Genomic DNA, 23,308 nt, shown 5'->3' on the forward strand with positions numbered 1-23,308 from the left:
TATACACTTAGCAGTTCCTTAGTTTGTTACTTTTTACCCATAGGCAGGGTAGGGGAACAAAAAATGCATTTCAACTAATCAGTAATATTCAGCAATAATCAGTAGTGCCGCTACCACACATGAACCCTCGACTCTTAGGCCTAGATCCACACATTGCACTATTTTTGGAAAGGCATACTTGCTTTTCAAAAATATTTGATTAATACCAAGGAGCACATTTCAAACAATTCATTCATTTTCAGTACATAAGTACAGCCCCCCCCCCCACTATGGTACAACTGACCCTGGGGCCTTGAAATTTACAATTCTTGAAGATTAGGGATTGCTCATAACTATATAGGTAATTCATCTGCTTAAAACCTAGGAGCAAAGAAGAAAATATTCAAAGATTTAATGTTTTTTCACTATACATGTATAATCAATACAGCCCCACCCTAACACCAGAATCCCTGACCCTGGGGCCATAAAATTCACAATTTTGGCAGAGGCACTCTTGTTCATCATAACTATGTACTTAGTTAGTTTATTTAATACCCAGGAGTAAAGAAGAAGATTTTCAAAGAATTCATGTATTTCCTCTATATAATCAATAGAGCCCCACCCTGACACCAGAACCCCTGACCTTGGGGCCATAAAATTCACAATTTTGGTAGTCACACTCTTGCTCATCATTACTATGTACTTAGTTAGTTTATTTAATACCCAGGAGTAAAGAAGAAGATTTTCAAAGAATTCATGTATTTCCTCTATATAATCAATAGAGCCCCACCCTGACACCAGAACCCCTGACCCTGGGGCCATAAAATTCACAATTTTGGTAGTCACACTCTTGCTCATCATTACTATGTACTTAGTTAGTTTATATAAAACCTAGGAGCAGAGAAGAAGATTTTCAAAGAATTCAAGTATTTTCACTATATAATCAATAGAGCCCCACCCTAAGACCAGAACCCCTGACCCTGGGGCCATAAAATTCACAATTTTGGTAGAGGCACTCTTGCTCATCATAACTATATACTTAGTTAGTTTATTTAATACCCAGGAGTAAAGAAGAAGATTTTCAAAGAATTCATGTATTTCCTCTATATAATCAATAGAGCCCCGCCCTGACACCAGAACCCCTGACCCTGGGGCCATAAAATTCACAATTTTGGTAGAGGCACTCTTGCTCATCATAACTATGTACTTAGTTAGTTTATTTAATACCCAGGAGCAGAGAAGAAGATTTTCAAAGAAATAATGCATTTTCACTATATACTTATTTAGCCCCGCCCTAGTACAAGAACCCCTGACCCCAGGGCCATGAATTTCACAATTTTGGTAAAGGACTCAATGCTGATTGCAATCATGCAAACAGTTTGACTGCTTGATGTCCAGGAGTAAAGAAGATTTTTGAAGATTGCATTAATTTTAGTGGTTTTGGCCCCACCCCCCAGGCCCCAGGGGGGCAGGGATCATGAAATTCACAATTTTTGTTCCCCTTCACCCATAGATGCTTTGTGCCAAATTTGGTTGAAATTGGTTCAGTGGTTGCAGAGAAGAAGCTGAAAATGTTCAAAAGTTTACGACCGATTGACGACGAACGACATACGACGGACAAAAACAGATAGCAATAGGTCACCTGAGTGACTCAGGTGACCTAATAAGGGTTAATCATGAATATCAAATAAATTATCAGAAATCAGCTCATTATAAAGGGTGTTAAGAAAGTTCATTCCACATTTTCTTTTATTTTCAAAAAGAAATACGATGAGAAGATATTTACAATTTGTGATATTTCATGTTTATTACAGAGTCCATTGATTTTAACTGTCATTTGTTGAATCAATAAGGGGAGGGCAGGTATTAATTAAAACGGATGATATCTGTGTAGAAAAATTCTGGACGACGCATATTTATGACATATATTTAGCACACAGGTCAAAACATCCTTTCAAATACTATGCAAAAATTATCAAGTCGGTGAAAAATTTCAAGATGACAAACCTATTCTTTTAAAAAATGATTTATCATTCTTATACCTACGCTCATCAGCTTGTCTTATGCGAGATAAGCTATGAAGAATGAAAAATAAAATTTAATAATTATCCTATATTTTCACTCAAAATGACCAGCATTTCTAACATTCGGGTGCTTGAAAGATGTTATATATATTTTCATATATGGTAGACAAATCCTATAACTTCCTGTTAGAACTGAATTGCTATAAATCTAAAGCCCAGTCTTGGATTTTGTCATACTTGAAAATTCATCTCTTAACTAAGTTAAGCACTACTTTGAAATTTTTAAAAATATTTCATCATGAAACGAACTTTCTTAACACCCTTTATATAACATAGCCAAAAAATAAGAAAAAATTTAATCAACATATCAAAAATATGTATCAAAGCAGGGGCATAAAAAAAAAGAAAGAAAATATGCAGTTCATAATTATATTTCATAACTTTATTTCCTGTCATTCAAAAAAGATAAGAACAGGTGTTGAGTACATATATAATACCATATGTTATAAGAAATAAAAGCTTTACATAAAATAGAATATTGCCTGTAAATTAGTTCCAGTCTGATATTACTCAAAAAATAATTACACTGATATAAGAACAATCAGACACAGAGTGAATATGTTTTTCATAAATCTTGAATTACTGACACGAAAACAAACATAATATAAAACAGAACATGATATTTGAGATAAATGGGGTGAAAAGATATGACTTATTCTAAAATCTGTTTCTCTAAAATGAATGAACTTGATGGATGTGATAAAAAGCACCATCATGTGATCACATTGATGATTGGTCAATGTATTTGTGTACAAAATATTTACCCCCATAAAAAAACAAATCGGCATTTTACAAAGATAAACAGGGGGTAATGAAGATAAAACAGTCTTGATTAAGGTAAAAAGCCTGCATACATTTCATCATCAAATACAGCATTAATCTGCAAATCAAACTGATTATGACTAGGGAAATCTCTCTTTAGTTCATAGCCCAATACACGGAATGTAAACCCAAAAGTGACAAAACAAAAATTATAAACAAATTATGACTTATCTATCTATAGCTAGCTACTTGTGCTATATTACAATGAAAACCAGTGAGTACTTGTCAAAGTACACAATCACTTTAGTATGAGGTTATGAGCAAGTCTGAATCTCTCCTCAAGAATTTGAGTATACAACAGTAAAAATACAAAAAGTTCTGAATGAATCAATTTATAAAACTCGCTCTTCCCAGATTATCAAATAATTTGGCAAAACAATTTGACCGATCACTTATACAGCACAACATACACACTGTGGTCTTTCAGACCAGAGGACATTAGGTCCAACATATTATTTGTGAAACTGGTTCTGTGGCTTTTCTTGGCCTACTGTCATTATGAATGTTAACGAAGGCAAATCACTCTTTGGCTTTTTGGTTGTAGACAAGCACTTCTTGTGATGCTGTCTATATTATGGTGAATCAGTTTTTAAGATATTCATTATCCATGAAAAGTAAAAAATGTAAATACAAAACAAGCACAATTTGTACATTCTCTCACATAAAAAAGCCCATAAGCACCATAAGTTTGCAAAATCACAGAATATTGAAGTCAGCATATCATTGCTTCATCCACAAAATGATGTGTTGTAGAACATGATTTTGTCATGAATTACACCTTGATATACATGTATCAGGGTACCACTCTCACATATCCTGAACCATCCCTGTTATGGCTGTGAATGTCTTCCATACACACATTAAAGTTCTCATGTTTTGATCATTCCACCCTGAACACTAGCATTGCTATATTCCTGTGAGGAGGCTAACATGAGACGATATCTCAGTCTGAGATTTCTTGATCTCACATGTGAGTTCATGATCTCCTCGGTGTGATCGGAAGGAAACCAGCCCTTCTCCCCATCTCGGATCCTCTCCCCTTCATACCAACCTAGCAGTCACAAAGAAAAATATATTACTGATAAATAATTGTTGTTTACAAAAAATCTATCTGGAAGGAGGAAAAAATATTCTCCAGTATTTGAAACAGAGGGAAAATCAAATAAATATAATGTTAAAAATGTTATGCTTTATAAGAGAGACTGTTGGCTTCAATAGAGAGAACAGTATATCCTTTGAACATACAAAATATAGTCAAATCTTGTTATCTCAAACTCAATGGGACCAAGAAAAAACTTCAAAATATCCCAAGATTCCAGATATCCAAGTGAAATACATTAAGAATACTGTAAATGTATTACATTTAGCGCTGTATTCTATTTGAGAAGAAGCGATTTTTCCTATATATTTTGGCGGAAGAAAGATTTTTCCTATATATTTCTATGTAAAACTTGGATTCCCCAGCCCTTCTCCCGGGGGTATTGATGTGAACAATTTAGAATCTACACTATACCAGGATGCTTCCACATAAGTTTCAGCTTTTCTGGCCCAGTGGTTCTTGAGAAGATTTTTCCTTTATATTTCTATATAAAACTTTGATTCCCCATTGTGGCCCCACCCTTCCCCCTCATGATTGAACAAGTACATCACTAAATGTCTTGTATATTAACAATTATATTTATTATACTTTCATGTTAAATACTAAAATCTGATTGGTTTAGACCCAGTTAACAATCCGTTCTACTACCCTCAGCCTTAGCAAATAAATATAATGTTAAAAAACATACTGTTGGCTTCAATAGAGAGAACAGTATATCCTTTGACAACGGGTAACACAACGAAAAAATGTCACATGCGTGGAAATTATGCGCGTACGGTTCATCCTAAATGTCTTGTATATTAACAATTATATCAATAATGTCAGTTGTGTGTTTGAAAGAACCGGAATAAACTTGACGTCAATAAAGCTTGCGTCCGATCTAGCTTACTTGAAAACAACAAACGACAGATGAAACATGCTTGCGAGTGCAGAAATAATGAAACTTTAGATGATAAAGGACTCTTAGAGTATCAAATAAACAATAAAAAGGTCAGTAAATCTTTTTCGAAGTAGCGTTGAGTTTGAAACCTTTCTAAACGTGAACGTAAAGACGATCGACGATTTTTTTTTCCTGACATCCTAAATCAAGAAGACATTCAGTATAATAAAATAAATGGTGCCTGTTTTGGAGGGTAACAGTTGAAATTGACACCCCTCGGAAAACCATTGTCAACCTCCGCTGACACGTCGGTTGACAATGGTTTTCCTTGGGGTGTCAATTTCAACTGTTACCCTCCAAAACAGGCACCATTTATATACTAGCGCATTCAGACAGCGCTAAATCAAAGCTACGCTAACTTGTTGAAAATTGAATTTCCGCCAAATATCGTACACGCCAAATGTAATACATTTACAGTAAGTGGTTGAGACTTCAAAATCAGTTCAACATTTATCCATGGTATTCAAGATACTGTTTGAGATGTCAAATTATAACTGTGCTACAATACAGGTATCTCCCATCAAACGATCCCACTTTCTACCTACCATCACCCATTTTCTTGAAGACATTGACGACATCCGACTCCTCCAGCCCTAACTCGTCAGGTTCTGTGGCATTGAATCGCTTTATACACTGCACCTGTGGACAATCTGGGGAGAACAAAGAATAAAGTTATATAGAGGTGATTAATGACATAACCTCTGGCAATATATTACACAGCCAAACTGTTAAAACATTTCACTTGTTTTAAAACAGAAAGGGTATATATCATATATTTTCAAATGCAGGTGAATTCTATTGGACAATACACATCATAAGCAAAAGCTTGAACAAGTAAATCATTTGAAATGCATTGAAGGACTGCAATAGCTTGCATCATTTTAAAAACTGTCATATGAATCAGTGTGTGTAAGATTAACCTTTTATATGGATAGTAATTTCTGTCCTAAACCTAATCAAAGTACTGAGACAGTACTGAAAGACGGGGTCATAGTAATTTTCATGCTAGATTTCACAAATGTAATTTTTTAACGAGTTTTAATATTTTTTTTTCAATTAACTTACTAAAAATAAATAAAACTGTGAATAAAATGAATTAGCATTTTTCATTTAATTTGTGGTAGAAATTTTAATAATTGCTAAGTTTATAAACCTTTTTGAACTGTCCGAATTTACCTGGTCCGAATTAATATTTTTCCGGAAGTAAACAATGGATGATGCGTACGCAGTCGCAGTACTGCGCACGAGAGTACTTTGTTTACTAGTGTGTTTTACAATTGATAAATTGAGTTTACATTTACAAAATGCTGCATTCATTTGATTTAGAAAAAAGTGCACACCACTTTCTTCAGTTTGATACAGAATTTTATATTTTGATCAAAACAATTTCTGCACTCTTTCATATAGCGTAGATTTGATTCATGTGTTATCACCGCGGCTTCCGTTTTGAGGGCTCTGACAGTAAACTAATAGACGGGGTCACATGACCCCGTCTAAAAATGGTCGTAATAATTATATCTTCTTTAAAAACTAGTCATGCAAATCATGGAGTCCTATTCTGAAATAATCGACCCATTCAGTAGGTTGTCAATCATATACAGATGATTAATGACTACATATATAACTATTAACTATATGTCTGGGTCAAATTCGGGACAAGGGTGTGGTCATTGTGGTCGAATCAAGCGGGGTCAAGGGTCAGGGAAGCATCGATCAAGCATTACATACCATCTGACAAGGCCCTAGCAGGAAGACATATCAACCACAAATCACTCTCTAATACATCATACATCAGCAAAGTTGGTCATTAAAATGTTACCAATGACAAAAGTTTTGTTCATCAAAACTACTGTACTTACTTTATTAATGTACAATGGTAAATCTGTTTAACATCTAGCAGTAAAAATGTATATAGCGAACAAGCTTGTTGTAAATAAATCAATCTATGCTTTTAGCAAAAGAATTTTCATTCCCCATAGTTTTATAATGTATTAAAAACTTAATGGATTATAAAGAATTATGATTATTTACAATAAATCAAAATTGTCTGTCCATGACACTTTGCCATAAGCTTATTTTTCTATTAAATTTTCGAAGAAAGTTACTGAGTTTTTAAGATATGCTTATAAAATGATTTAAAAAAAACCCCCTGGTTTCTAAAGACATATCAATTTTAAATGTTCAATGAGAGCACAGAGTGATCAAGATGACACATACCCCACTCCTCATAAATTTTCTCGCTGTCAGATTCTTTGGCCGTGGGTGAGAGAGCATCAATCCATCGCGTTCTGTCACTCCTGTAAAAATCAGTCATAGAGTCAAATTTAGCTGCCCTCAGCATACATTTTCAGATAGCTTTAAAAATGTATTTTATGTCCTTAGATTTTTAAATATGTATTTTAGGTATTTAGATATAACCAAATGAAATTATAAATTCATTATCTTGAAATATTTCTATTAACTACTGGTACTTTTCATTTTGTATAAATGTAAATATGAAGCCCTTTATTTTTCTACTGAAAGTTTAAGGGTTTTTGTCAAAAAAAAATGAAAAAAGCTCAAATATTTTGTTTAATCGCAGCACAAAATGCATGCTCATTTAAGTAATCAACGCTCAGGGATTCAGGGAATCGGTGATTTGTTCCAAATGAATTTTAAGATTAGTCAGAACATACACCCATTTCCTAAGATAAATATACTACCATTTACTTATTGATAGCTAGATAATTACTAAGATTTAGGGATGGGGGCTGCAGAGTGGGGGAGGGAGGACTGTACTTACGGAGATTTACAGCTGAGGACCAACTCCACCTGTCGCTGTTCGTGGTTCTCCAGCAGAGCTACTATAAATAGATTCTTCATACCACTAGGGACACTATTTGGTAAAAGTTTGGCTTTCTCTGGGGTATCAATATTCTCCACATGAAGGGCATTCCTCTTAGCATAGTCTGTCACCACATAGGTATTGTTACTGCAAAAGTCAAATCAGAAAAAGTTAGCACTGTTCAAACTTTCACATTATAGAAATGTAAAATTTTTTTTTACTAGTATCAATACTCCACTTTTAAATTGATAAAAAAAAATCAGTCTGAAATGGTCAAGAAAATGTCTGCAAACAAAATGAACTACCGGTAATCATTGATACACATGTATTTCTCAATAATATGATACATACTGGTACTAAAACATCAACAGTCACCATTTAGACAGATCAGAAATCTTTTACTTCAAATAAACTAATTTCACAGCATTTCATATGTAGAGAAAAATAATTCATACCGGTACATTAAAAAGGCAACATCTTTAAATCTTGTTGTTTTGAAATAGTCATGCATTTTTCAGAGAGCATTGATACATGCACAGTAACATGCAGTCATATTAAATGATTCTTCAAAGTAGGCATGTTAGATCTTGAGTCCTATTTTTAAGAGGATTTATAAGACTTTGAATAACCAGAAAGACTGAAATTTGAATGTTGCAATAAGCACACAGCTTCTTCAATGTTTAGGATCCGAAATAAAGTATGAACACCATTATTATTATGTATAGAAAAGATTGAGAATTCAAACAGAGTTCATCATTAGACAGAAAGGCAGAGTTGTCCCCCTTTGATGTTGGGGACCAGACCATGCCAGGGGACACTACTCACAACAATGCGGATATATTCTGAGGGGTGAAGGAATACGAACTTCTACATCTGTAATGTCAATCAATCAGGTTGGAATTCACAATATGTACACTTTTTTCAAAAATGGAATGAAAAACCAACTCCTTGTCATTCCAAAACCCCCTACCTCTGGGCATGAAAGTCTAACATGTACTTTTGTATTTTATAATTTTAACACCCATAATACATATTACCCTGAACTTTCTTACTTAAATCCAGGATCGATATATGGCTATCATGTTCAGTAAAAGCCTAAATATTTATAAGGCAGTTCCTCGTTTTCATTTCAACCTTTTTTTGTAAGACATGACTGGTCCCTACTTTTCATGAAGAACCTACACAGTTGTGTAATTTTGCAAATTCAGCAGAGATCATTTCTTAAATTTTTTTTGCATTGAACAATGTATAATTCTTTATGCATTTTCATAAAATTTTTCTATCAAATCTTGATCCAGAAAACTTACTTTTTCCGTTTACTGACAATCAATAAATCGTTAAACAAGTAGATGTACACGGGCTGTTTGCTGGAAGCTCTCTTTCCAAAGGGAATTCGACTTGTTGAATCTGTTACAATACGAGTTAACTCCCCTTGCTTCACCAGAAAACGAGACGCTGAGATAAGTGGAATTTCCTGCAAAAACAGATTTTATATTTTGATTTTTTTATTCAATAGAAAATGAAAAATTACAGTACATAGCACATAAGCTATATTTTCTTTTTAACAATGAAGAAAAAAAAATTATCTATGAATCAAATTTTTTTTTACTTAAATCAAAATTTATTATTACATGTAGTAGAAAATCTTTTAATCTGACAATTCTTACTTTAACTTTGAACTCCAAGTTACGAGCGAGATGGCACATTTGTTCAGTTTGCTGCATACGTTTAGCTCCATCATTACATTTTTTGACAACCTACAAGTAACAAATAAATACCGGTATGTCACTAAAATAAACTTTTTTCATCTAAGTACAGTGGGCAGTACATTATTCAAAAACCAATATCAATAAATTTTAAGGATGTAACATTTCAGAAGGAGAAGTTTCCCACCTTATTAAGAGCGTCCAGAGCTTTACATGCTGACTTGTGTTTGGGTGTGTCAGGATCTAGCCTGTGACAGATGGCGTCCACCAGTAGGGGGAGCCGCGTGATCCTCTGCATTGGGAGCAGGAGGAAGGAGATCATAGGGAGACCCTGACACGACGGGTTTCTCTCCAGGCGCTTGATCACCTCCGATGTTTCTGGTCGCTTTCTGTTACAGAACAAAAATGTGAACAGTTAAGAGGACGACATTCATACACTGTAAATCGCTCAATTCAAATTCACCAGAGACAAAGGTTTGTTATTAAGTGTTCTTAATGTTGATCTGATAGTGTTTTCTTCAAAAAATATCAAACTATATAAAAATTTCCTACAGCATTTGATTTGATTTTCTGAGATAAATGCATGGTAAGCTACTGTACTTCTACTTGTGAAATGATAAAATCTGTTGTTAAAATCTTACTGGAGTTCCTGTGTGGCCCTCTCTTGGAATGTCTGGTTGGTACAATACCGAATATAGCACTCAAACTTGTTAGCGGCGTGTTTATAAATAATATCACAGAGATCCGACAGAAAGACAGACTTCTGCCAACTGGCCTCCAAGTCACAAAGGAAACTACAGAAAACAAAGAAATATGGAATTAATATACATTCAATAATCATTCATTTATAAAACTTTTATCTATTATACATCCTATATGTCATTACTCGCAAAGTATTATGTACACGTATTACATGTACTACTATATACAAAAAAAACAAAAAAAACGAGATAATCACCTTATAAATAAGATTAACAATAATTTTTTTTAAAAATCACACATAAAAATCTTCTGTGACTAATTGTAAAGTTCACTGATAAGCCTTACTTTTCACTGGTGTCCCTGACAGAACCGATGTTTGAGAAAAGCACATGACGTTCCTGTCTGGTGATCACACACCGATCAGAGTGTTCAGAAGAGAATTCTGGGGACATGAGGAAGACATCAATCAAGACGTTTAAACTCTTCAGGTAGGAAGCCTCCGATGTGATAATCTCAAACATTGCCTGGAAAATACAATCAATTTGGTTATTTTTGCTTACAGGAGACTTTAATAGATTTGACTTTTAGATTCTCATTTTTTTTTTCGAAAATCATGTCACGTGTGTGTTTACCTCTTGGATCTTCCTTTCATGTGGTGAAACTTTCTCCAAAACTCCACTTTCTTTCACCTGATAAAAATATACTCTTTTAATAGGATATTCTTTTTAAAATCAAATGTAGCATTTATTTGATTCATCTGCCATCAATGATGCTTAATTTCAAAGAGCCACATGTTTTAAATTAAGTAACACACCATTTTAAAATTCTGTAGTTCAGTTCTCTTTCAACTCTTTTAAACTATTTACCAAAAATGCTCTTATTTATATTCCCTATGAGTCATTTAGTACAATGACCTAGTAAAAATAACATTTTTTCAATCTGCAGGACAATGCCCTTTTTATCCTATAATTTGGATAAATTCTTCCAACAAATTCCTACTCCACAGTTTAATACCCTCTCAGGAAGTGATACCTCTTCCTCATCATCTACATAATGATACAGTGGTTATGTACCTCAGGCATTTCTGCCCAGAGAGCCCGGAGCACAGAGCCAGTCTTCCCAAACATCTCCAGGGTAGACAACTTCTTCTTCGGAGCCTCATCAATGTCTTCTACTGCCTCATATATCCTCTCCCCACGATCTGGCTCTGTACAAACAACATACAGATAGTCATCAAGATCAATAAAATATCATAAGAAGTTTGGGTATACTGACATTCTGTAACACATAAATATTGTCTCTTCTTTTTTCTTTTTTTTCAAATTGTTGGGTAAAAATACGTCCTACACATTTAGCCCTATGTTTAGATGTTTTTATTGGATCTTAAATCGAGAATAATAGTATTCTTATTAAGTCCATACATGTATCAACATTTTCCCTTAAACTGGTACCTACTGGTCATTTGAACTGGTTCCTCATCTTCATCCTCACTGACTACCATCTCTGTATGTCGCCGTGTTGACTTTGTCACCTTGTCTCTATGGTAACATTGATACAGTGGTTCCGACTCAAACTTAGACGTAAATCTTCTGTCCAGCGTTCCATACAGTTGGTCATCACTCTGGAAACAAAATCAGAAAAATAATTTCTGTATTTCACGAGTAATCCAATGGAGTCAAAATTTTTGATATTTTAGTTTTTGAAAATACTGTAGATCACTTAATTTTCGCTACACCTTATTTTCGTGAGCTTGTCATTGAATCTCTATTAGCGAGACAAAATGTGGTCATTGCTTTATATAATCTTAAGGAATTCTATTATGAAAATTTTTGTACCGCATCGCGTAATTGCGCAAAAATAAAGTTCTCGCAAATAAAAAGTGATTTACAGTATACATGTACTTACCATATCTATGTACACTATGTCGTCTTCGATTTCCTTGATGTCTAGGTGGCGTTTGTAGATGAGGAGATCATCAAATGGAGCCGTGACGGAGTTCTGTGGGGTCTCTTTAAATCCTGCATACCCTGATGAGGGCCTTTTTTCCAGGGGCTCTTTCCTACAAAAATATAATAAATCCCTGTTATTTTACTGTTATTTTCATATGTATGACTACAAAAGAAGTACTTCCAGAGGCTGTGTGGTTAACCTGACAGATTCACTTAAATTTAAAATACTATTTATTAAGCCATAAACTGTTATTTAAGGAAATTCCCTACATGTTTCAACTAAAACATGACCATCCAATCCTTTGACATATCACTCTAATGTGTTGTATAAGCACTGCATTTCATAAATATATAAAGGGGAAATAATGTTCTAGTATATCAGAAAAGAATTTAAAATATATCATAAAATATCTCTTTGCTTTTTATTGATGTTAGAACCCTGGTATTATATAAAATTTTCCTACTGCCTGTTTCTCATGACAGGGGGTGGTGGAATGGGTGGGGCTGGGGCTGGCTCCTGGGGTACGGAGTCTTGTTTAATCAGTGTCCCACGACCTTTGACTGGGGGGTCCGGCTCAATGTAATCCATACCTGAAAACAGACAGCATCATCAACAAACTTCATCCTCAAATTTTATTAATAGCCAGAGACAGGGATTATTTTTATTCACTTCTAGAACAGATGTCATGCTGGCAGCATGATGAATGGAGAGCTTTGAGAAAAACACAATTTTTTTAAAAATACGCAACTGAGCGATTCATTCATAATTTTCAGACACACCTACATTTACTATTTCTAGTGTACACTCAAAATTTTACGTATTTAATTTTGTTCTAAATCAACTATATGATGTAATTATGTATATTTTAAAGTGCATGGGAAAATCAACAACTCCCCCTTTATCAGTCTTAAATGTAGTGAATCTCAGTCATATCCTGAGAACAAGAGGCCCATGGGCCACATCCCTCACCTGAGCACTGTGGCTAGAAAAAAGTAGAAATTGGATTATTATTGAAAAGTTTAAATCCAAAAGTAGTCTCATGACCTGTCATGGCTTTGCTATTCTTGAGAAGATGATTTTTAAAGAATTTTCCCATATATTTCTATGTAAAACTTTGGTCGGCCATTTTGGCCCCACCCTCCCCCCGAGGGTCATGATTTGAACAAACTTGAATCTACACTACCTGAGGATGCTTCCATATAAATATGATCAATTATGGCTTTGCTATTCTTCAGAAGATGATTTTTAAAGAATTTTCCTATATATTTCTATGTAAAACTTTGGTCGGCCATTTTGGCCCCACCCTACCCCCCGGGGTCATGATTTGAACAAACTTGAATCTACACTACCAGAGGATGCTTCCATATAAATATGATCAATTATGGCTTTGCTATTCTTGAGAAGAAGATTTTTAAAGAATTTTCCCATATATTTCTATGTAAAACTTTGGTCGGCCATTTTGGCCCCGCCCTCCCCCCGGGGGTCATGATTTGAACAAACTTGAATCTACACTACCTGAGGATGCTTCCATATAAATATGATCAATTATGGCTTTGCTATTCTTGAGAAGAAGATTTTCTTAAGAATTTTCCTATAATTTTCTATGTAAAACTTTGGTCGGCCATTTTGGCCCCGCCCTACCCCCGGGGGTCATGATTTGAACAAACTTGAATCTACACTACCTGAGGATGCTTCCATATAAATATGATCAATTATGGCTTTGCTATTCTTGAGAAGAAGATTTTTAAAAAATTTTCCCATATATTTCTATGTAAAACTTTGGTCGGCCATTTTGGCGCCGCCCTACCCCCAGGGGTCATGATTTGAACAAACTTGAATCTACACTACCTGAGGATGCTTCCATATAAATATGATCAATTATGGCTTTGCTATTCTTGCGAAGAAGATTTTTAAAGAATTTTCCTATATATTTCTATGTAAAACTTTGGTCGGCCATTTTGGCCCTGCCCTACCCCTGGGGGTCATGATTTGAACAAACTTGAATCTACACTACCTGAGGATGCTTCCATATAAATATGATCAATTATGGCTTTGCTATTCTTGAGAAGAAGATTTTTAAAGAATTTTCCTATATATTTCTATGTAAAACTTTGGTCGGCCATTTTGGCCCCGCCCTACCCCCGGGGGTCATGATTTGAACAAATTTGAATCTACACTACCTGAGGATGCTTTCACATAAGTTTCATCTTTCCTGGCACAGTAGTTCTTGAGAAGAAGATTTTTAAAACATACCACCAAATTTTCATTAATTCCCAATTATCTCCCCTTGAATGGGGGCGTGGCCCTTCATTTGAACAAACTTGAATCCCCTTCACCCAAGAATGCTTTGTGGCAAGTTCGGTTGAAATTGGCCCAGCTGTTCTTGAGAAGAAGTCGAAAATGTGAAAAGTTTACAGACGGACAGACAGCTAGACAGACAGACGGACAGACGGACGACGGACAAAATGTGATCAGAAAAGCTCACTTGAGCTTTCAGCTCAGGTGAGCTAAAAATGGTTATGACAAACATTCTTCAAGAATGTACGCACTCACATTATGTCATTGCATAGAAAGCAAAGATTTATTCTGGCTACTCTTGGTGGTTTCTCAGAACTGTACTTTTTTGACGTGACAATGTACACTGTATATCTTAAAATACATCCATCCTTGTATCTCCCTGGCCTGAACAGTTAGCTCTCATGACTTACTTGTCCTGACCATGCCACTCTGAGCTTCATCTGATGAACTGCTGGATCCACCCCCATCTACCTGGTCATTGAACTTGGATCCTTTCACATTGTGACCATGCAGGTAGCTTTCTGGGGCTGGGTGCCAAGTTGGCCCTGAACGTCTGTAAAATGATAATTATACTTTGACTATGACCAAGTATGTACACTGATAAAATCATCAATGGATGGCAAAAAAAGTAGCATGGCACACCCCACATATGTGCATTAATTGCTGGGAAACTTCAATAATTTGTTTAAACACATACTGATCAATGATTAAATTATAATTACAATACAAATTTAAAATAGAAATCACTACAAAATTCACCCATTACATTACACCAAAAAGAAAATTGAAAAGCATCATTTGATTCTTACCCTCCCGGGCTGATAGGGACCACCATATCCAGATTGAAGTTCCCTGATATCCTATTCCTAGGTGGAAGAGCAGGCGTATCATCCCCTGGGGACTTAATTTTCCCCGTGGATGGGGGTCGTGGCGGAGGTACATCTTTATCTGGCACTGGGGGAAGGGATAACCTGGGGGGTACAGGAGGGGCTGGTGGGGCGGTGGGGGGAGGGGGTGGGGGCCTAGAGGGGGCCCGATCCAAACTGTCAACTTCAATATGTTGTTCATAAATGTCCGAGCCAGAATTGTCCTCGCCTCCTGAGGAACCTATATGAGCACGTAACTGAACTGGTTCGTCCTCGTAGATATCCTCGTTAATGTCACTAGAGTCAGTTGCGCTGTTACACACCCTTATTTCCTCAGGGTCCTCCCCATTCCTCATTTGTGCACCATTCACTTTTGATTTCTTCATAATTTTACCCACTTTCTTTAACAATCCTGAGGAAGAGCTATTTGATGTGATGGAAGATGTAGATGATACTTTTGGAAGACTTCCTTCGTTCTGTTTTGCTGCATTTGAGCCTAGTTTCTCTTTGAATTTTTTCAGCTTTTTGCCGATTGTTTTACCGTCCTTTTTCTTGTGGCGTCCTCTACCTGGTGGTAAAACGGGAGGCTCTTCCTGTCCTGTGGAATCCTGGGAAGGCTTGTGGGATTCCCAATTGGGATCTATTGGCTCATAAATCCCTGAACTTCCACTCCCATCAGAATCATATTCCTCAACATCTGCCTCTATTCCAGTGCCCTGAGGTAAAACCATTATAAATTCAAATCTTCTATAAAACAATTCTGGAAACACCAATATACACCCCTAAATATCTACAAACCAAAGCAAATAGATTGTGTAAATATCTGTCTTATACTGCTATGATTTCTTGGGCAATAAAATGTCCTGTAAAAGAAATCAGTTACTGATAACCACTGACTAAATTAAATACTCATGATTTGCACTCTATATAATGAGGACTCCTTCAGATTCATCAAAGAAACATTATAAAATTTATACAATTTCCCAAAGGAGTGTAATAAAAAATTACCAAGCTATGGGGGAGGCTACAAAAAATAGCAAATCTGCAAGGGTATCTTATCTTTTTTACAAACTGCAGGTCATTAAATTTTTCAACAGAAACAGCTTCTAACACATCTGTTAAACTTCAGTCTGTTCCTAACATGATTGATATTACATACTGCATAATTCACAACATGACAGCATGCCAGCAAAATTCAATCAAAAGCAATGCCACAAAGCTACTGATAATTTGAAGTTTTGCTTCAGTAAAATTTTAGAATGGTTACTGTAAATGTAGAAGGTAAGTTTACTGAAATGATCTTCATTTGAACTTGACCCATATTTACCTGGGAGGTATATAAGTACTTCACCTGTATGCTGGAATGTCTTACACCTTTACCAATCACCTGGCTACTTCTAATAAATTCTATCATGACTTTATGTACCACCAAAATCAGTTAAAGTTCACAATTAACAACTTATAAATTCATGATAAAATTAATAATGCATTCAATGAACCATTCTACTGGACAACTTTACTACTGCATATGGTTAAGAATGTAATCAAATTCACTTGTTTTGTTTCATACCAATTAAGGTAAATCATAAGTTCCCCATGCATGGACTACAAACAAACAACAATACAACAGATTTACAATTAAACAACAAGTAAGTAAAACTACTAATTAAAAAAATCACTGACATAAAAATATAAGCATTTATGTAAATTCAATTTTATGTCAAATCCATAGCTTGAACTTTTAGACTGGGATAAAAAAGTAAGAACGGAACATCACACAAACTTTGTTTTAGAAGTCACAGAAAAATATTTAAACACACCCAGAACTAAAAATAAAAGAAACTCATACAAACGGATTTACCTGTCGAATGAGGCCACAAATCCACAGATAATACTGATGAAAAACAAACAAAAAATCACACAGGTAGGCTTACACCTGACGAATGTTCTAAATATAGACTGTCACACGGACACACTTGAATACACAGATTTTGCACATTTGTCATCCACAGATTTTGTATAAGTATATAAGTATATTCATTCATACAGCTCCGATACCAAAATGTTACAAATATGCGGAGAATGCTTTAAAGCCAGGGGCTAACATTGTGTAAATATGAAGGCTTGTGGCCAAATAAAATGCCGTCTTATCAACTGTTTATATCTGCTACAATTCAATTTGTCTGGCACACTAGATGTGTTATATTTATGCACTCCATGCACAATTAAATCATGCAGACTACCAATATTATTGAAATGCATCTATTTTCTACACTGACTATAATATGTGCAACAGATAATTAATAAAAACTTAAGGGCAATATAGGCTTAGAAAATTCTGTGTTCATATGAATTTAAATTAATATACAGACTCTTCTTAATTTTAAGCTACTGCTGGAAAACAGGAATATAAAATACTTGAAATATCTACACAATTACTTTTCCCATAAATTTTTTCATCACAAACTTTAAAACAAAATCATCTTGAAACCCCAATATCCTAAATACTTAAAAAATTTTAGTAGGAAGTCCTAAATAATTAAAAATTTCAGGGGAAATTTATTTTAATTTTTTTTTAGTTCTTCTATTTTTTAATAACTTTTTTCACCCCTTGTATATGTAAATCCTTAGATCCGCCACACTTACATCTTCAGTACTCTCCAGTGTTCCCTCCTTGCTGCTGCTATCCCCTGCCTCGGTTGTGACCTCAGATGAACTGTCATTTACATGAGAGTCAAGGTCAAAACTTGGTCGATTATTACCTTTCCTGAAAAAGTTAAATTGGAGAAATAAGAGAAGTAACAAACATTTAACTTCAGTATATGCATATATTTTCCAACTTATTATTCCACAAATTATGTAAAAATTACAAAGAAATAGATAATTATTTTCTTCAGGTAATGCTGTCTTGAAGTAATGAAAAGCATGCAAAACAAGTATACCACGCAATCAGAAGTAATTAACTAAATAAAAATTTACAAATCACAACATTTTTGGGTGACTTAAGCTTGGCGCTCACATGCTAATGTATTTTTCCTCTCTCCCTTTGAATGTGAATTTCAATTTTCTGGTCACTAATATCATGCAACAAGACTGAATCTATCAAAGTGCTCTAGTTACAAAAATATTGAATTCTCCAAAAAACCTCTTGCACCCTATGCCAGTAATAGCCCTGTATGACCAATAACTACATTGTGCCTAACTGCCAGGAACCATTACTGATAAACTGACCAATGTCCTCTTAAACATCAATCACCGTACAGGTAACAGCCAGTCTTAATTAAATGACTTGCTTTTAAGTCAGATGCATTAATCATTGATAAAAAGTAATTTCTTAGATTTTCAAAATTTTCATTATTCATCCTCAAAAACTTGTGCTCCATTTAGTTTAATAATGATTATAGAGATTGCACAAAAGTACAAACTTTGCATATTTCAAATCTTAGTTCAAGAACTAAGGTATACTTGGTTTAATACGTATATATCATGTGTAACATAAATTAAAGAAAAATAAATAAATAAAGAGAACAGAGTTAAAAAATACAAAAGATAGATATATATGTAAGTATAATTGAAATAAAGTGTACAACTGGATGCTGCGTACATTAAAGAACGTCTGACATCTGCGCATTAAACTGAATGGAACAGATTACATGTTGTACTACAATCTGATGAGACAAACCTTTTGGAAGGTATATACACATATTTTGCATATCTCACTGGCAGGCTTATATAAACATAAAAACAAGTGAAGTTTATACAGAGAAATGAGTGTTCAATGTGAATACATTATAAAGAGTCTACAAAAGTAGGGATTATCTCCCTTTCTGAACGCTGATTTCTCTGTGTAATATTTTGATAACATGTACAGGATAGCATGCTCTTATCTTACCTAATGCTAGAGGGACTGTGTGAAGCAAGAGGAATCCATTATATATAATGTATTAATTTACATAATTTAATGTTCAATTGTTTCATACTAAACTGTTCACTGTTATGATTAACAATTTTTCTTTCAGTCATTCCATTGAGATAAATATTTGTTCCAATATCAATTCTGTGAAGTAAATTGTAAAGTTGGGTGAATTCAAGGAAATCAATGCAAAGAGATAAATTTAATTATCCCTCAGATGACTTCATATATATGAACTATAAAAATCTTTAATTTTCAGAAACTCTTGCCTTTCAAAAGCAAGAAAAATCTTCTTTTTCCTCACAATTTGCTAAAAACTTATATGATACTAGCTTCTTCAAATTTTATGCATTTGTAGTCAAACTTTATGTTAACCCAACAATTCTCAACAAAGACTGAAAAGAAACTGGGACATATTTTTTTTTATAATTCCGGGAAAAATATAACACATCCTTCCTTATTCCAGACAGAACATCAAAAACTGACCTGAATTCATTAACATATTACTAAATAATAAAGTGTACAAGAGCCCTATAATATATAGTAAGTAACTTCCCCATACAGCATTATAAAGCTTACAGACTTCTCCCTGCTAGTAAACCACTGTGTTACTTAATGATGCTCACCTTTTCTGTCCATGCTTCCTGGTCAGTCTGTGTTCTGTCCCCCCTTCTTCCTTCTTGCGGGGATCTACGGAATAAAAATAACAAAGGTCTACAATTCACAAAATTCAGGTAGATCATTACCTTTCAAATCCGATTTTTCAAAATAAATCAGGAAAATAAACCCCTTACTAAATCTAGTTAATATACTCTTCATCGTCATACGAATGAACGGCACTAATCCCATCAGCTTAAGACATATCATCATGGATTTATGATAATGAATTTTCTATATTCAGTTCATGTACAGAAATAAATCATAGTGCAGATGTGGGCAAAAATGATCTGTCAGAGAGAGACATGGACAGAACTTATTCTAAGAGACAATGGTCTGAACTCACCAGTCGCTGGAATGCATTCGTACATATTCTCGTCACTTTCACTCTCGGACGTCGGCCAGTCATTGGTCGGCCCGGCTCGGTTCACAGCTACATCGTGATATTCCTGGTCTGAATCTTTGGACTTCTCAGTTGACTTCTGTGTTTGTACTTTATTTCGGAACCTTTCATCCACAACCTCACCCTTGCCTTCATTTAAAGCACTTATTCTGTCTTTCACTCCAACAATTTTGCCATCATTTTTTAGGTTCTTCAGAGTTGTACACTTTGCAATGTCTGCAGGCTTTGGCTTTTCAAATGAATTCCTTCTTTCCAGAAACTGATTAGAGTTTGGCATCTCAATTTTTGGTTTTGGTTGTGTAGATTTGGAAGTATCATCAGATTGTTCAAATCCTCCTTTCAGTTTCTGAAATTGTTCTGAACTAGTTTTACGTGACAATAACTCTTTATCTGTCTTCTCCTCTTTCAGTTCCTTGTCCTTTGAGAATTTTTCCAAAAACTCTTTACTGCTGCTTGCTTCTTTACTAAGCAAAGCCTCTTTATAGCCATGCAAGTCACTCTTTCTGCCTGAATCAGTTCTTGTAACACTGGTTTTGGTAAATGTGGAAGATGTGTTAGTAACAGTGTCTGTTTTTTGTGGAGTTGTGGATTTAGATGGCCAGGTGGATGATGATGAAGTGGAAGATTTTGTCGTTTCTTCAGAAACACTGCTAGTGGTCACAATGACAGAGAAGTCAGAAATCACAGGCTTCTTTAACTTGGTCTGGAACTTGTTCACAAGTTCTTTACTTTTCTCCATCCACTCCGGCTTCTCATCCGGTTTTACTTCCGGACTGAAGGACTTGACCCGCGGACTCAAGCTTCCAGACGACCCAGTATCTGAGGCAGTGGACTGATCCAGTTTTAATTTACCTTTACTTTTGAGAGATGACCTTGGACTTGACTTTTCTGAGGTCACTGAGTCTGTGCTGGATTGACGACTAAGCCCTGGTCCAGATGATACACTAATTTCTTGCTTTTTGTTATAACTTAGTCCAAAATCACTTTTGAATTTCTTTTCACTTGCTTTAGGACTCAAAGAAGATCCCAATTCTTTTTGTTTTGTTAATTTACTTTCCCCACTTAATTTACTGACATCAGAACTTTTCTTAGCAGATTTTGAAACTGAAAATTCCTTGGTCCTTGATACACTACTTTTCTGACCAACATCTTTATCTGAATTGACACTATCGGTAGATGACGTTTTCTTTTCTTTCAATAAACTTGATGTTTCTTTGAAAACTTTGTTTGGTTTGGATGTTTCACTCTGAGCAGATGAAGCAGACGTTTCTGATTTTTTACTACCTCCAGGAAGAGTTCGTAAGATGGCCAAATTTCCAATGAGGTCTGATGTGGCCTTTTGTTTGAGGGAATTATCTTCCCGTGAATTCACTCTGTGTATCTTACTATCAACAGAAGCTTGAAAGGTTTTGGAAGAAGAGGTCATGACCTTTGACTTGACAACCTGTGCTTTGGTTGTGTCATTTGTGTCATCTTTGTTTGCTTTTCTGACACCTCTTGGACTACCCATGCTATGACAACTATCCGAGCTATTAGTTCTCTCCAGCGTTGTATTTTTATTGGCATCAATACTGAATTTGAACTGAGAAAACAATGTTAAGTCCTCTTCATCTTTGGCACTTTTATCACTACTGGGTTTTTTGGTCACAGTTTTTTGGGTAGTGTATGATCTACTTTTAAAGTCTGTTCCCATGGAAACTGGGGCACTGGTCGAACCAGTAGTTCCTTCGGACTTGCTTTCAAACATACTTTTTATATCCTTCATGTTCGTAGGTTGATTTTTCCTAGTTGTTGTTTGCCTTGTCTTTTCTTTCTCCCTGGTGTTTGGTAATCCGGTGGATTTCAAATGCACACCAAATTTATCCATGGTGATAACGGATGTTGATGTTATTGAATAATTTTCAGCTGACAATGATCACGTCACAAAAATCTCACATAAGTAAAACATATACGTCACCCAGATGCACCTGCGTTAACAGTGCAGACTACACACACCTGCACTTGTCTGTAATAGCCCGTAAACCGTCTCGTCCAGCAGTGTTTTGAATGTCACTTCCATTTTAATCCACTTATAATTCTTCAGATTTTCATCAAAAAACAGCTCACATTTTCCTCTTTTCTTGCCCTACATTTGGAGAGTCATAATCCCTCTACTGTACGCGGCACTGAACCATTTCCTGTTCATCGCAAAGCTTCCTGTTTCAGGACTGGCCGGATATTCACCCTATAAAGACAAGTAGATATTTTAGAACAAGCCTTTTTCTTTTGCAGCATCCATAACAGTGTGTATTGAAACCACAGAGGAAGCACTATAGCTCATTAGATTTGATCACGTACATCAACCAAAGCTCTAAGTTTACATGAAGAGCTATCACTCAGTCGGGAACAGAAGTTAATTTTTCTCTTATTTCATCCTTATAAGTTATGAAGCATAAAAACTTCTCTCTGAACAATTGTTCAAATTTGTACAACAAATCTCTGTCTTACAAACTGAAGATGACCACAGCCGAGTAATCAGGACTGACTGTAATACATCAGCTTGAGAAGTTAATCCAGGATCGGGAGATTGGACCAAAGGTTTGGACCCCGATTTGATTGAGCTCACAGATATCTATAACAATGGGCAGTCTGTAGCCAGACCAATGAATCACCTCTAAGCCCTATAAATACTGGAGCTGTCAATGGTTATAGCAAGTTATAGGAGATGGGACATAACATGTACAGGTTGGATCATCAAACAGGAATAATGCATAGGCATTTATGTAGATTATAGACACATCTACATATACAGTGTATATATCTTCCTGTTTAAAAAAGTGTCTTCTGACTACTGTACTATGCTATCACAATTGTCTTGCTCATCTAGTTTCCTTTCTTTCAAACTACCGGTATATCTTCAGTTGTTTAAAATATCATAAAGACAACAAGGAAACAAGAAAACAAAATGTACTAAAAAATATAGGCTGAATTTTGTATACATGCAAAGATTGAGAACTATCATTCATCTATATCTTATTAATAAATGCTGACAATGTACAATTACATACCAACCTAAGATTCAGATC

At 35.1% G+C, this 23,308-nt stretch overlaps 1 protein-coding gene across 7 annotated transcripts in view; it reads right to left on the reverse strand.

The window, feature by feature from the left end:
- Window positions 1-2,450: 2,450 nt before the first annotated feature.
- The window catches only part of LOC134233571 (uncharacterized), a 30,424-nt gene continuing 9,566 nt past the window's right edge, over window positions 2,451-23,308 (reverse strand). For 4 of the 7 annotated variants that reach the window (XM_062715535.1, XM_062715534.1, XM_062715536.1 and 1 more), the window contains exons 2-22: window positions 20,187-22,467; window positions 19,810-19,873; window positions 19,163-19,177; window positions 17,917-18,037; window positions 15,214-15,986; window positions 14,815-14,957; window positions 12,570-12,696; window positions 12,062-12,215; window positions 11,612-11,777; window positions 11,230-11,363; window positions 10,789-10,845; window positions 10,502-10,680; window positions 10,096-10,248; window positions 9,642-9,843; window positions 9,416-9,505; window positions 9,056-9,222; window positions 8,574-8,621; window positions 7,707-7,895; window positions 7,142-7,221; window positions 5,470-5,574; window positions 2,452-3,936 (exon numbers count right to left, since the gene is read on the reverse strand). In XM_062715535.1, coding sequence (XP_062571519.1) covers window positions 3,755-3,936; window positions 5,470-5,574; window positions 7,142-7,221; window positions 7,707-7,895; window positions 8,574-8,621; window positions 9,056-9,222; window positions 9,416-9,505; window positions 9,642-9,843; window positions 10,096-10,248; window positions 10,502-10,680; window positions 10,789-10,845; window positions 11,230-11,363; window positions 11,612-11,777; window positions 12,062-12,215; window positions 12,570-12,696; window positions 14,815-14,957; window positions 15,214-15,986; window positions 17,917-18,037; window positions 19,163-19,177; window positions 19,810-19,873; window positions 20,187-22,110 — 5,073 coding nt within the window. In that variant the 5' untranslated portion in view covers window positions 22,111-22,467 and the 3' untranslated portion in view covers window positions 2,452-3,754. Of the gene's footprint in view, window positions 3,937-5,469; window positions 5,575-7,141; window positions 7,222-7,706; window positions 7,896-8,573; window positions 8,622-9,055; window positions 9,223-9,415; window positions 9,506-9,641; window positions 9,844-10,095; window positions 10,249-10,501; window positions 10,681-10,788; window positions 10,846-11,229; window positions 11,364-11,611; window positions 11,778-12,061; window positions 12,216-12,569; window positions 12,697-14,814; window positions 14,958-15,213; window positions 15,987-17,916; window positions 18,038-19,162; window positions 19,178-19,809; window positions 19,874-20,186; window positions 22,468-23,308 lie in introns of all 7 variants that reach the window. The other 3 variants (XM_062715538.1, XM_062715539.1, XM_062715540.1) reach the window with 3 other exon arrangements.

This window comes from Saccostrea cucullata, unplaced genomic scaffold (genome assembly GCF_032062105.1).
Source record: "Saccostrea cucullata isolate Sc308-1 unplaced genomic scaffold, CSIRO_AGI_Scuc_v1 ctg902, whole genome shotgun sequence".
Taxonomy (NCBI): Eukaryota; Metazoa; Mollusca; class Bivalvia; order Ostreida; family Ostreidae; genus Saccostrea; species Saccostrea cuccullata.